The sequence below is a fragment of the Callospermophilus lateralis genome, chromosome 6 (genome assembly GCF_048772815.1).
Source record: "Callospermophilus lateralis isolate mCalLat2 chromosome 6, mCalLat2.hap1, whole genome shotgun sequence".
NCBI classification, from domain to species: domain Eukaryota; kingdom Metazoa; phylum Chordata; class Mammalia; order Rodentia; family Sciuridae; genus Callospermophilus; species Callospermophilus lateralis.
The window spans coordinates 111,735,812-111,749,296 of NC_135310.1; the positions used below are offsets into that span (position 1 = coordinate 111,735,812).

General features: G+C 42.3%; 1 protein-coding gene across 2 annotated transcripts in view; it reads right to left on the reverse strand.

Moving 5' to 3' along the window:
* Positions 1-8,371: 8,371 nt before the first annotated feature.
* Ptk7 (protein tyrosine kinase 7 (inactive)) overlaps positions 8,372-13,485 on the reverse strand; it is a 66,455-nt gene continuing 61,341 nt past the window's right edge. For both annotated transcript variants that reach the window (XM_076860151.1, XM_076860150.1), the window contains 3 exons: positions 10,407-10,558; positions 9,255-9,433; positions 8,372-8,859 (listed from right to left, as the gene is read on the reverse strand). In XM_076860151.1, coding sequence (XP_076716266.1) covers positions 8,699-8,859; positions 9,255-9,433; positions 10,407-10,558 — 492 coding nt within the window. In that variant the 3' untranslated portion in view covers positions 8,372-8,698. The remainder of the gene's footprint in view (positions 8,860-9,254; positions 9,434-10,406; positions 10,559-13,485) is intronic.

Consider the following 13,485-nt stretch of genomic DNA (forward strand, 5'->3'; position numbering starts at 1 on the left):
AGTCACCTCTTTCCAGGGATAAACATCCTGGGTGTTATTGTTGTTGTGTTTTTACATTTTATTTTAGTTGTAGGTAAACACAATGCCTTTATTTATTTTATTACTGTGGATTCAGGGGCCAAAACTGTTGATGGAGGATCTAACCCAGTGCCTCAGGCATGGGAGGCAAATGCTCCACCACTGAGCCAAGACTCCAGCCCCATTCAGGTGTTTTTAAGGGAATAGGAGAGAGTGATGATTTCTAACTTAAAAAATTGTTGGGAAGGTCTGGGGTTGTGGCTCAGTGGTAGAGTGCTCGCCCCGCACATGCAGGACCCTGGGTTTGATTCTCAGCACCACATAAAAATAAATAAGTGAAATAAAGGTATTGTGTCCAATTACAACTAAAAAATAATTTTTAAAAATTGTGAAGATTAAATAAAGCAGCTGATTGTGACTTATTAGCGCTATTGCTAGTGATATCAATTTAGTGTACTGTAACCAGCATTTCAATGAGTAAATTAATGGGTATCAAAAAAGCAAGGGAAAGCTGGATGCAGCATGCCTGTAATCCCAGTGGCTTGAGAGCCTGAGGCAGGAGGATCACAAGTTCAAAGCCAGCCTCAGCAACTTAGCAAGGCATTAAGCAACTCAGTGAGGCCCTGTCTCTAAAATATAAAATAGGTCTGGGGGTGTGGCTCAGTGGTTGAGTGCCCCTGAGTTCAATCATGGTACAAAACAAAACAAAAACAAGGTAAAGTATCATTGCATAAAACTTGTGTTTGCATTATATATAGGCTGAACCATATATCACCATTTTTATAGGTCAAGAAGTTGGAATATTGTCAATTTCATGTTTCAATGTATGTTTATACTAGATGTTAACTGCATTTGTTACTGTAAGTCATAGTAAAAAAAACTTTGAGAAATACTGAAATAAAGTACTACATTTGAGGGATTTGTGGGGCATAGTATACACATACATATGCATATTCATCAAACCCCTAAACATGGGGATTAGAACCCATCTTCCTCCCCATTTCCCAATAGTGTTTACTTTTCCTTTCCTAATTTATAATAGATAAATTATATGGATAGATAAACTTATGGAATGTATTAGCTCAAGAGGATAAATAGGTCAAATAAATAAATAGGTCCTATTTACATTTTCAGGGGCCACTAATGGTGCTAGGGGGTGTGTTTTGTCTAAGCAATACAATCTTACAACCACAGCCTTGGGGTTTCATTCGTGCCTGGCCTCTAAAGTCTTTTTCTTTTGAGACCTCTAGTCTAGACATATGCAGGATTGATTGACTGCCCTCAGTAAGGCACCCCAGAGGACAACTACTCTGCCACATCCACATGGACAGTGTCTAGCAAGATTCCACTCCTCAGCTTCCCTTCAAATGAGCTGTCCTTTCTCAACTTCATGAGCTCCTGGGCCGTTGTACACCAGTGTTAGTGCCACAGTCCCTTTGCCTTCTTGGGATGGCCTTATCCTCAATCTTTGGTCACCACAGGGAGGCAGAAAGAGACTTATACCCACACCACTCTGAATTACATGGATTCAGGGGCCAAAACTGTTGTTGGAGATAAAGTCAAAATAATAAAAAAAGGACTCATAAATGTGTTTCATTTGGGCTTTACAATGCTTAAAAATCAGGAGATTTTACATTAAAATCTGAATATCCAATGGGGAAGTGGCTGAATGGTAGAGCATTTGCCTAGCATGCTCAAGGCCCTGAGTTTGATCCCCAGCACCACAAAAAAATTAAAAATTTAAAAAATCTGAATAACGGACCTTTTTCAGAAAATGGGATTTTTCATCTTTGCTCTTTTTCTCAAGATATGATTTTGCTCCACAACAAACTCCAGCCATGATGTGCTGCCTCACGACAGACCCAAAGCCATGGGGCCAATCCATCATGGACTAGACCTCCAAAACTACTGAAAGTTTCTCAAGGATAAAAACCAAGTCTAATCATCTTTACTTCTTCCATACCGTGCATGTTTTGTTTTGTGGTGCTAGGGATCGAATCCAGGGCTTCATTCATGCCAGGCAAATGCTCTACTACCAAACCACATCCCTAGCCCCAAGAGTTGTTAAATGAATGACAAAACAATGAACGAAATGAATGAACATCCTGAGTTTAGGCTGATGGGTGAGTTTAGATTTATGGCTGAAGGTAGAACACAGATGATATCCAGCAGAAAGGATTATCAAATAAAGTTTATTCATATGTTGGACCATAAAAAATTATTGGCATTTTGGCAACACAGGGCTGAGTACTCAGAGGAAGACTCTAACCTAGAACTTAGTGGTGGCCATAGAAGAGGCATGTGCTTTCAGCTGCACCACAGACCCCACAGGGAGCTCAGGTAAGCTCTCTACCTGAGCTCGCCGGAATGTGTTTTGTGCTTTTTCAATAAAGTGTAAGTCAAAGTAGTCCCTGCAACAGAGGGAACTCACACCCACACCAAATCATGCAGGGCCTCCAGAGATGCATCAGAATTCTAGCTAGGTCCTCTCTCCACATGGTTTCCTCTTATCACATGATTCCCATTTGATCTTCCTTTCTCTTGATTTTTATCACCCAGATAACATCAACAGAAAATAAGTCTGTTTTTAAAAATGACCCTGCCAGGTGCAGTGGCACATACCTGTAATCCCACAGGTATGCTAAGGCAAGAGGATAACAAGTTTGAGGCCAGTCTCAGCAATGTAGCAAGACCCTAAGCAATTTAGTGAGACCCTGTCTCAGAATAAAAAATTTTAAAAAGGGCTGGGGATATAGCTCAGGGTTAATGCATCCCTGGATTCAATCACTGATACTAAAATAATAATAATAAATGACCCTGAAACAGTTTTCATTTGAAATTACACCTTTACCAGGGGTTCTTCATCTAGAGGCAGAGGGTCTCAATTGTGATGGCAGATTAGAGGGAATGAAAAAGAAAAATAATCATGAGCCAGTGTGCCCAGGAAAAGTCTGGAAAACCATGCTGCAAGACACTAATCATTCTGGAGGCTAAAGCAGGAGGATTCACAAGTTCAAAGCCAGCCTCAGCAACTTAGTAAGGTCTTGAGCAATTTAGTGAGACCCTGTTTCAAAATAAAGAAATGAGAAAAAAAAAAAAAATGGGCTGGCTATGTGGCTCAGTGGTAAAGCACCCATGAGTTCAATCCCGAGTACAAAACAAAAACAAAAACCAACCAATCAACCAACCAATAACAAAAACACTAGTCATTCTTACCTCTAGAGAGGTTTGGGACTGAAGAGTTATATATTTTACTTTATTTAAGTATGTACTTTGACTTTTTACACAATCAATATCACTTTTTTTTATTTTTGATTTTTTGGAGGGGATTTGTTATAATATTTCAGAATCACTTTTTTAAAAATGTATATATTTTTAGTTGTTAATGGACCTTCATTTTATTCATTTTTTTAATACATGGTGCTGAGGATGGAACCCAGTGCTTCACACATGATAGGAAAGAGCTCTACCACTGAGTCACAACCCCAGTACTCAGTATCTGTTTTTGTTTAAATATTTTTTTTAGTTGTATTTATTTTTATGTGGTGAGGAGGATCGAATCTAGCACCTCGCTGCGCACTAGGCAAGCACTCTACCACTAAGCCACAACCCCAGCCCTCACTATCACTTTTTTTTTTAACATTTATTTTTTGTAGTTGTACACAATGATTTTATTTTATTTATTTATATGTGGTGCTGAGGATCGAACCCAGGGCCTTGCACATGTGAGGCAAGCGCTCTACCGCTGAGCCATAACCCCAGCCCCTCAGTATCACTTTTAAATGTTTTCTTTTAAACTCAAGCAAAAAATAGGATTAAGGCAGCAGTAGTCTAAATGGATTTTGGCAGTTGGCTGCACAGGGAATGCAGAGATTTATGATGAATGAAGGTTTTGAGTAAAGCTAACTCATCTCCCAACAGTGGCGCCTGTTATGGTTTGGATGTGAGTTGTCCCCCAAAAGCTCAGATGTGAGACAATTCAAGAAGGTTCAGAGGAGAAATGATTGGGTTGTGAAAGTCTTAACCCAATCAGTGATTTAATTCCCTGATGGGGATTAACTGAGTGGTAACTGAAGTGGTGGGGTGTGGCTGGAGGAGGAGAGAATTGGGGCATAGCTTTGGGTATATATTTGTATCTGGCCAGTCATGATTCGAGAGCTGTTCCACACTCTTCTGCCATGATGTTCTGCTTCACTTTAAGCCCTGAGGAATGGAGTCAGCCTTCTACGGACTAAGACCTATGAAACTGTGAGCCCTCAAATAAACTTTTCCTCCTCTACCTTCTGGTTGGGTCCTTTTAGTCACAGCAGCAAAAAAAAAAAAAAAAAAAAAAAAAAAAAAAAAAAGTGCTGACTAAAACTGAGCCCTTCATGGAAACAGGGAAGTTGGATGCAGGAAGAAGTTTGGGAAGAAGGTAAGTTCAGCCAGGCAGGGGAAAACATCCAGTAGGAAATGGCAGTAGGGTGTTCAGAAATTGAGAGTAGAGGTGGGATCTGAGTGGTTCTCACTGCCCCCAACCCCACCAATGCATGCTCAAGATTGGACCATGGGTCTCACACAGGTTCAGCAAGCACTACCACTGAGTTACACACCAGTTCTAGAGCTGAGGCTTTGGGAACTGTCCACACTAGGGCTAGGAGATAGCTCAGTGTTAGGGTGCTTGCCTAGCAAGCACAAGGCCCTGGGTTTGATCTTCAGAACCAAAAAAAGAAAAGAAAAAAAAAATCACTCAAGGGTCAGTTAAAGCCTTAAGGGTTATAAAGTTGAGGAAGGCCAAGGATAGTCTCAGAAGAATGGACAACTCTTAAAGCAGGCAGAAGAAAAAAGAAGCCTCAGCCACGGCTACAAGACTGGTCAGAGAAGCTGGAGATAGTGCACCTACCATTACAGAAGTTGAGACAGGAGATTCTGAAGAGGAAGATGTGACCAATAATAGTAGCCACAGGAACAGGAGGCAAAGAGTTTTTTTTTTTTTTTTTTTTTTTTTTTAATATTGTTAGTTGTCAATGGATCTTTATTTTATTTATTGATATGCGGTGCTGAGAATCTAACCCAGTGCCTCACACATGTAAGCGCTCTGCCACTGAGCCACAACCCCAGCCTGGAAAGGAGGGTTTTAGTGATTGATGACTTTCTAGAGTGATGCCTTTCAAATATTTTTTAAAAATATTTATTTTTTAGTTGTAGTTGCACACAATACCTTTATTTATATGTGGTGCAAAGGATCGAACCCAGGGCCTCACACATGCTAGACAAATGTTCTACCACTGAGCCACAACCCCAGCGCGGGCCTTTCAAATATTTCTGAGTGCAACCCACAATAAGAAATCATTTTACAGGTGGGCACAGTGGCATGAGGCTGAGGCAGGAAGATCACAAGTTCAAAGCCAGCCTCTGCAAAAGCAAGGCACTAAGAAACTCAGTGAGATCCTGTCTCCAAATAAAATACAAAATAGGGCTAGAGACGTGGCTCAGTGGTCGAGTGCCCCTGAGTTCAATCCCTGGTACAAAAAAAAAAAAACATTTTACATTCTAACCTGAGGTGAATTAGATGATTCCCAACCATCCACTCCCAGTGATAGAATTATACTGCAGGCCCTTGGGAGCTGTGGGCTCTTTATCCTCAGATCCAATTGATTTCAAACTGAAAATATTCATCCCCAGGGGACCAATTTCACGACCCTCTAAGAATAAAAAAATCTGTGGATACTCAAGTCCTTATATAAAATGGCAATAGTGCTTGCATGTAACTTATATATATCCTTCTGTATACTTTAAATCCTCTCTGTATTGTTTATAACACCCAATATAAACACCTATTATACTATATTATTAAGAATGATGATGAGAACCAACTCTACATAGGAGGATGTGTATAGGTTGTACACAAATACTACACCATCTTACATAAAGGACCTAAGCACCTGTAGATTTTGTTTTTTGAGTTGTTTTTGTTCTGTGGTGCTGGAGATCAAACCCAAGGCCTCAGGTATGGTAGGCAAGCACTCTACTACTTAAGAGTGTAGCATCACCATCCCAATAGCTATACACTCAGCCCAAGTATCTGCAGAGGGAAGGTGTATATCCTGGAATCAGAGATAAATGAGGGATAGTTGTATACCTATTTCTTTTGCCACATGGTAACTGCAATAACTCCTACTGGTGCTGATGCAGAGTTTCATATATGACTTTGGCCAATAAAATGTTAACACACCTGTGGTTTTAAATGTGCTTCTGTGATTTGGCTTGATCTCTTGTACTTCTGCCACTGCATAATGGCAATCTCTAGATGTAGGCAGACTAGATTTAAACAGCCTAAAGATAAGCCCAGCTGAACTTGGATCAACCAACATCAGCCAAACCTCTCCTACCTGCAGAACCATGATTGAGAAAAATGTTTGTTGTAAGCAAATGAGATTTGGCAGATTATTATGTAGCATCATCATCCCATATAACCCTATACATTAGTCCCCCCTTACCCATGTGGGTATGTGCCAACATGTTTTTCAGATGCCTGAAAGCTAGGATAATATCAAATCCTATGTATATTGTTTTTTTCCACAGATTTATTTAAAACTCATGAATTATTTCTGGAATTTTCCATTTAATATTTTTAGACTGTGGTTGATTGCAGGTAACTGAAACCTTGAAAATCAAAACTGGATAAAGAGGGATATTATGGTTGCTGAGATTAAATGAGAGAATACCTATTAAGTCCTCAGCAAAGTGACTAATATGGAGTAAGTCTTCAAAAATAATAGCTGTTATATATTTTCATTACTGAGAAGTTGGTGAGGAACAGAAGGAACTAGAACAATTTCAGAGATATGGACTCATTGCTTTAGGTCAGGGAATAGGGCAGAAGTTACTGGAATGAGGTGAAGGACACCAATGATATAAGGGGACAGAATCAAATCAGTGGAGGGCTGAGATCCCTGTAGGAATAAGACCCTAGAGCTGTCTATATATCACTTTTCTGCTCAGTTTTTTTTTGTTTTGTTTTGATACTGAGGATTGAACTCAGGGGTGCTTTATCACTAAGCAACATCCCCAGCCTTTTTATTTGAGACAGGATCTTGCTAAGCCACTGAGGTTCTCCCTAAGTTGCCAAAGCTGGCCTCAAACTTGTGATCCTCCTACTTCAGCCTCCCAAGTTGCTGAAACGATAGGTGGGTGCCAATGTACCCAGTTACCTTTCTTCTTAGTTCTACCTGGGTTATCACCTTCCCAGAGTATTTTGTGTGTATGTGTGTTGAGGGGAGGGTTCTGGAAATAGAACCCAGGGTCTAATATATGATAGACGTGCTCTACCACTAAGCCAGAACCCCAGCTCTTCCTAGAGTTTTTTTTTTTTTTAATATTTTTTTATTTTTTAGTTTTTGGCACACACAACATCTTTGTTTGTATGTGGTGCTGAGGATCGAACCTGGGCCGCACGCATTCCAGGTGAGCGCGCTGCCGCTTGAGCCAAATCCCCAGCCCCTCTTCCTAGAGTTTTAACAGGACTCAGAGTCCAAGTCTGACATCGATCCCTTCAATCCTACTCCAATTTGTCCTCCCTTACACTTCTATCCTACCCACCTGAGGGTGGTGACAGGGGTGCTAGGACTAGGATTAGTATCTGGCAGTTCCCAAGGGGTTGGATGGACAGACAAGATTTGTGCCTCTGAGCCTACATTTCAACCATCTGTGAACTGGAGGCAAGGACCAGTGTCTACCTGTTAATCCCATCCAAGTTTTATCAGACTCCATGAAGGAACACGGCTCCTTCTGGTCGGCAAGAAGAAAGCACAGCATGAGCAGAAGCAGGGATTGAGTCTCAGAGACAGGTTGTAAAAAAGGCTTCTTTATTGAGAGCAGCGAGTGTAAAAAAACAAAAACAAAAACAAAAAAACCACAAAACAAACATCAACAACAATGACATAAAAATGTGAGGCAGGAGTGGCCCACCCCACCATCTCCTCCAGGGCCCACCCTCACCTCCCATGCCCACCCACCCCACGCTGCAATTACATACAAAAGCCGCCCATGGTGCATACAAAAAGGGCGGGTTATAAGTGTCAAAAGCTCCTGAAAACTCCTTCATCTGCCAGGCACTTAGGATGAGGAAAGGAGAGAACCATGGGGGTAAGACGTGGGTCTGGGTAGTGTGCACAAGCTCACAGCGGGGAGGACTCACTTGCTATGTCCTCCACAGTCCTAGTGGGATCCCTAGGTGGAAACCGTGGGTTAAAAGGCCCCTTGGCCCTGTGTGCCCAGAGCTAGCTAGCCAGCCGGGAACTTGAGTATATTATGGAACTCCCCCCAAACCCAGCTCACCCCCAGCCTAGCCCTCCCCAGGCAAAGTTGGCAGATGAGTGGCAGAGCTGGACTTGGTCAAAAGGAGAAGATGCAGGCCAGAAATAGGGGTTACCTGAGGCACCCACATTGTCCCTCATGAGGGAAGGGGTGGCAGAGAAAGCTGCCCAGCCCAAGGCCTAGTCACCCAGACTGGGTCTGAATCAGCCTCCCTAAGGGCTGAGAGTCAGGAAAAAAGAGGGAAGTCTGCCTGCTGTGTGTGGGCAGGAACCCTGGGGCCCAGGAGGACAAGGATCTTGCCCATCATGCTGTAGGCTCCCCTCAAGAGGTGTCCTCTCCCCTGCCCATGCCATCCTGAGGCACAGCCCATTGGGTTCCCTCCTCACGGCTTGCTGTCTGCAGGGCTGTCTCCCAGGGAATTGGCAATCTCGCTGAAGGAGGGCCGGTCCTTGGGGCTCAGGGCCCAGCAACGCTGCATCAGCCGGTAGAGCTTAGAAGGGCAGCCCTCAGGCTGGGGAAGTTTAGACTTCCCAGCCTGCAAATCTGCAGGGAAGATGGGTGGAGTGTTAGGCAAAACATTTAACAACCCATCCAATACCTTGTGAGGCCTATCATTCTCACTAGCAGTCACATAAGTATGACTCCAGGAGTGCTGGCCAGTGAGGTATGGATCTTGACTCGAGCAAGTATCCTGCAAGTCCTGTGGGAGCTTAAGTTATTTGATGGACACACAACATTGCAGTTGGAGCAGGAGTTGGGGACAAGAGCTATTTGCCAACCAGTACAAAAATATTTTAGTATTTTAACAACTGGAGTAGTCCTATCTGTGTACTTGCTAAATCCTAGTCCTAGGAGGGCCCTAAGAAAACTCTGGTGTGCGTGTGTGTGTGTGTGTTGGGGGAGCATCTGGAATCATCTTTGGGAATATAGCTGCCTACCTGCCAGAACTTCGTCATCTGCCTGCCCACCATGGGGCATCTCTCCATGGGTGAACACTTCCCACATCAGCACTCCAAAGGCCCAGACATCAGACTTGGTGGAGAAGTCACCTTCCAGGATGGCCTCAGGGGACATCCAGCGTAGGGGCACCCAAGCCTGGCGGAAGTGGTAGTACTCACTGCAGGATAGAAGCAACACAAGAAGCACAGTTGGGTGGGGCCAGGACTTTGAGTCCCAGCCTCCTGCCATGTCTGGGACTCCTCCTTGGGCTGAGATATTTCTCCAACAAGACACTCAGAGAAATTGATAATTATGTCCTAAGCACCAGGGTACACTGGGTAAATTCTGGAGACACCCACATGGGGTTTTAGGGTTTAAATATTCCATTAAAATAATATTTTGCGTAAATGTTAATTAAAAAGAAAACTGATAATCATACATACTCTGTAATGGTTAAAAAAAAATTGTGAAAAAGAACTCATTAGGGATAGAATTGTAGCTCAGTGATAGAGCGCTTGCCTAGCATGTGTGAGGCACTGGGTTCGATCCTCAGCACCACATAAAAATAAATAAAATAAAGGTCCATCAACAACTAAAAAAAAAATTTTAAAAGAGAGTGTCTTAAAAAAATGAACTCATTAAATGGAAACAGTTTTATCAATGATAAACCAACTGTGACCAAAGCAACAGTCAGATGAACTGGGGTGACTTGGAACTAGGTGACTCAGGGGAGGTTCCCGGAGGGTGCCACCTAGCATGTGTAGGCATTCCAGAGCCATCTCTGCCCATAAGGCTGAGCTTCGAGTCTTAGTCTTCAAAATAATAACTATTGAATTTAGGAAGTTACAGAGGATGTTATATGAAAAGTTACACTACATAAAAACTATTAAACAGTTTGCCTAGTTATAACAACAAAAAGATGTATCATTTTTTGTCACTACAGAAAACTTACAAACATCAGGGACCCACTGCTGGGAAGCCTGATGTACCTTTGGACAGAGGATGGGAAGGCTCTGCTCCCTTCCGGGCCTTCCTACTTTGGATTAAATAGTCATGAAGTTCTTTCCCACATACCCCCAAACTTTATCTTCCCTCTGCCCATCACCCTCTGGGAAGGAGTACAGAGCCCCCATTCTTCTAGGCCCTTCTACCTGTTGTACACGTCCTTGCTGAGACCTAGGGCCGACACCTTCACCTGTCTCTGGGCACTGACCAGGCAATTGCGAGCAGCCAAGTCCTTGTGTACAAAGCGGTTGTTGGACAGGTGCTCCATGCCCAGGGCCACCTGAGTGCACAGGGCCACCTGGAGAGAAAATAAGGGTCTGTCAGAACAGTCCAGATCCAGGGCTTAAGGTGACCTCCCTTGACACAACCCTTGTTGTGCTGGAGTGCTGCTTAGGAAGCCCAACAACAAAATAACCTCAGCTTCCTTTTCTATAAAATGAGGATAATACAGTATCTGCTTCACTAAGTTGCTAGAAGGCTAAATTAAATGAAATAAAGTGCTTGACATCATTCTGATACACAGCAAGTATGAGACCGAATGAGTAGTACATGGGACTGGAACACAGAGTAACCATTTGTTGAGTGAGAAATAACTGGACAGTAATACCAGCTTATATCTTTAGGGGTTACTTCTTTTTCTTTTACTTTAAAAGTAGGTGTTTAAGTAAAAAACTCTGTGTGTGTGTGTGTGTGTGTGTGAGAGAGAGAGACAGAGAGAGAGAGAGAGAGAGAGAGAGAGAGAGAGAGAGAGAATTCAGACACACAAGACTGGGTGCCTCCAAGGAAGTAAACTGGAGTCTAGGGAATAAAGAGATAGGTTAACTTTTAGCTTAAATTTTTTAGATTGGGGCAGGGAAGCAAATCAACAATGCTAGCACCCCAGAAACCCCTAAGGATTCCCTCCCAATGCTACATTCTCCCCCATCACTAGCCAAGCATGGTGGTGCATGTCTGTAATCCCAGCAACTTGGGAGGCTGAAGCAGGAGGATTACAAGTTCAAGGCCAGCCTCTCAATTTAGTGAGGCCCTGCCTCAAAAACAAAACAAAACAAAAAAGACTAGAGATGTATATAGCTCAGTGTTAAGTGCCCCTGGGTTCGATCCTCAGTACTACCAAAAGAAAAAAGAAGGGATCCCTGTGAACTGTGGAAATTATTGAATAAGTTACTGGCCAGCTATGTGTCCTTCAGGCCTACAGATTCACTCTAAGGATCCCTAAAGGAGAAGTCACTCACTACATAATGCAATCATGAAGGGATGAAGAACACGGTTAGTAACCAAAGTCACCAGTGATCAAGGAAATACAAACCAAGAACCATGACACATCAATTTACACGCAACCGATTGCAAAAGTTCAAAAGCCTGTCTTCAACTTATCTCAAATGGTTCAGAAATAAATGCATAAAAATGATAATATGCTCATATGTCTCTGTGTGTGTGTGTGTATACACACACACACACACACACACACACACACAGAGAATTATAAAGGAAATGGGGCAAAATGTAAAAAATTGAATCTGGATATAGGTTTGTAGGAGATTCTTGAACTTTTCTTATTACCTTTTTTTTTTTTTTCAATGCTGGGGATTGAACCCAGGACCTCATAGAGCACTAGGGAAGTGCTCTATCACTGAGCTACATCCCCATCCCTTTATTTAAATGTTATTTTTTTTAAACAATTACTTTTTTTTTAATACCTTGATTTGTTTATTTAGCTTTTTTATGTAGTGCTGGGGATTGAATACAGTGCCTCAAGCATGGCAAGGCAAGGCTCTACCACTGAGCCACAACCCCGGCCCCTGTTACTTTGAGACAGGTTCTAAATTGCCCAGACTGGCCTTGAACTTACAATCCTCCTTCTTAGCCTCCCAGTTAGCTGGCATTATAGGCATGTGTCACTGTGACCAGCTTGTTGTTACACTCTTCAAAATACGAAATACCAAAATTAAAATTTACCTACCCCATAACATACAAATAGCCAATAAGCACATTTTAAAAAACCAACAATAACTGACTAAATAAACAAAAGCAGGCCACAGAGGTTGGGGGTTGAAGGGTTGATTTTAGATAACAGGAGACATCTCCTCTGTAACACCAAAAAAAAAAAAAAAGAAAAAAAAATATCATGTACGAATAAAAAAATAAACAAATATATGGGGCTGGGTTTGTAGTTTGTAGTTTAGTGGTAGAGCACTTGCCTTGCATGCATGAGGCACTGGGTTCTATCCTTAGCACTATATAAAGATAAATAAAATAAAGATATTGTGTCCATCTACAACTAAAATAAATAAATAAATACAAGTAAAGATATTGTGTTCATCTACAGCTAAAAAAATAATAATATTTAAAAAAAGCTAGTTTTGTAGATTTCCTATTAGTAAATTAGACTCCTCTGTGGACCAATAATGAGATTATGTTATGAATTAACCAAGGATTATTTATGGTTAATCTGATTCTACACTTCTGGGGTTAAAAAAGAAAGAAAGAAAAAAAAGGGATAGGAGGGAATAGGGGGCTGCTACCAAGTTACTTCACGCAGGCGAGAGGTCAGCCTTTCAGTGGAAAGGAAGGGCTGGGGGTGTGTAGCTTAGTCTTGGAGCATGTGCTTAGCGTGCTCAAGGTGTTGGGCTCCATCTGCATCACTGGAATAAATAAACAAGCAAATAAATAAAAGAGGCCAGGGGAAGGACACTGCTGAGTACATACTGGGCCAGCTGCCTTTTCTCACGTGCACTCTGAGGCAGGGCTCATCCTCAGCTTTGCCAGGATCCACAGCCAGGTTTTACATACAGCCCAGTGTCAACACCACAGCTACCTCTCCTGGGTCACATCATTGGTGAGGGGCTGGCTGTCCAACATTACAAAACTGGCCCTTTGGCTTCCCTTCATCAGACTGGCCCCCAGGGTTACAGGCAGGCCTGTAGAGTAGTAGCACAGCCCAAGTGCTGGGAGAGGGGTCATTCCAAAGTGGCTCTTAGCCTTCTTGTGCACTGGCCAGTGACATCCCTGTGGGTCTCCACTGGTGGTTTGCTAACTAGGGCCACAGCCTGTTAATATACTATGAAACCAATTTACCGAATCTTAACCAACATTAAAAATAAATGAAAACAACGGAATAGAAAATAGCACATCACCATGTGGCTATCTAAATTTAAGTTAATTGAAACTTCCTAAGATTTAAAATTGAACTCCTCAGTCACTCTAACCACATTCCAGGTCCTC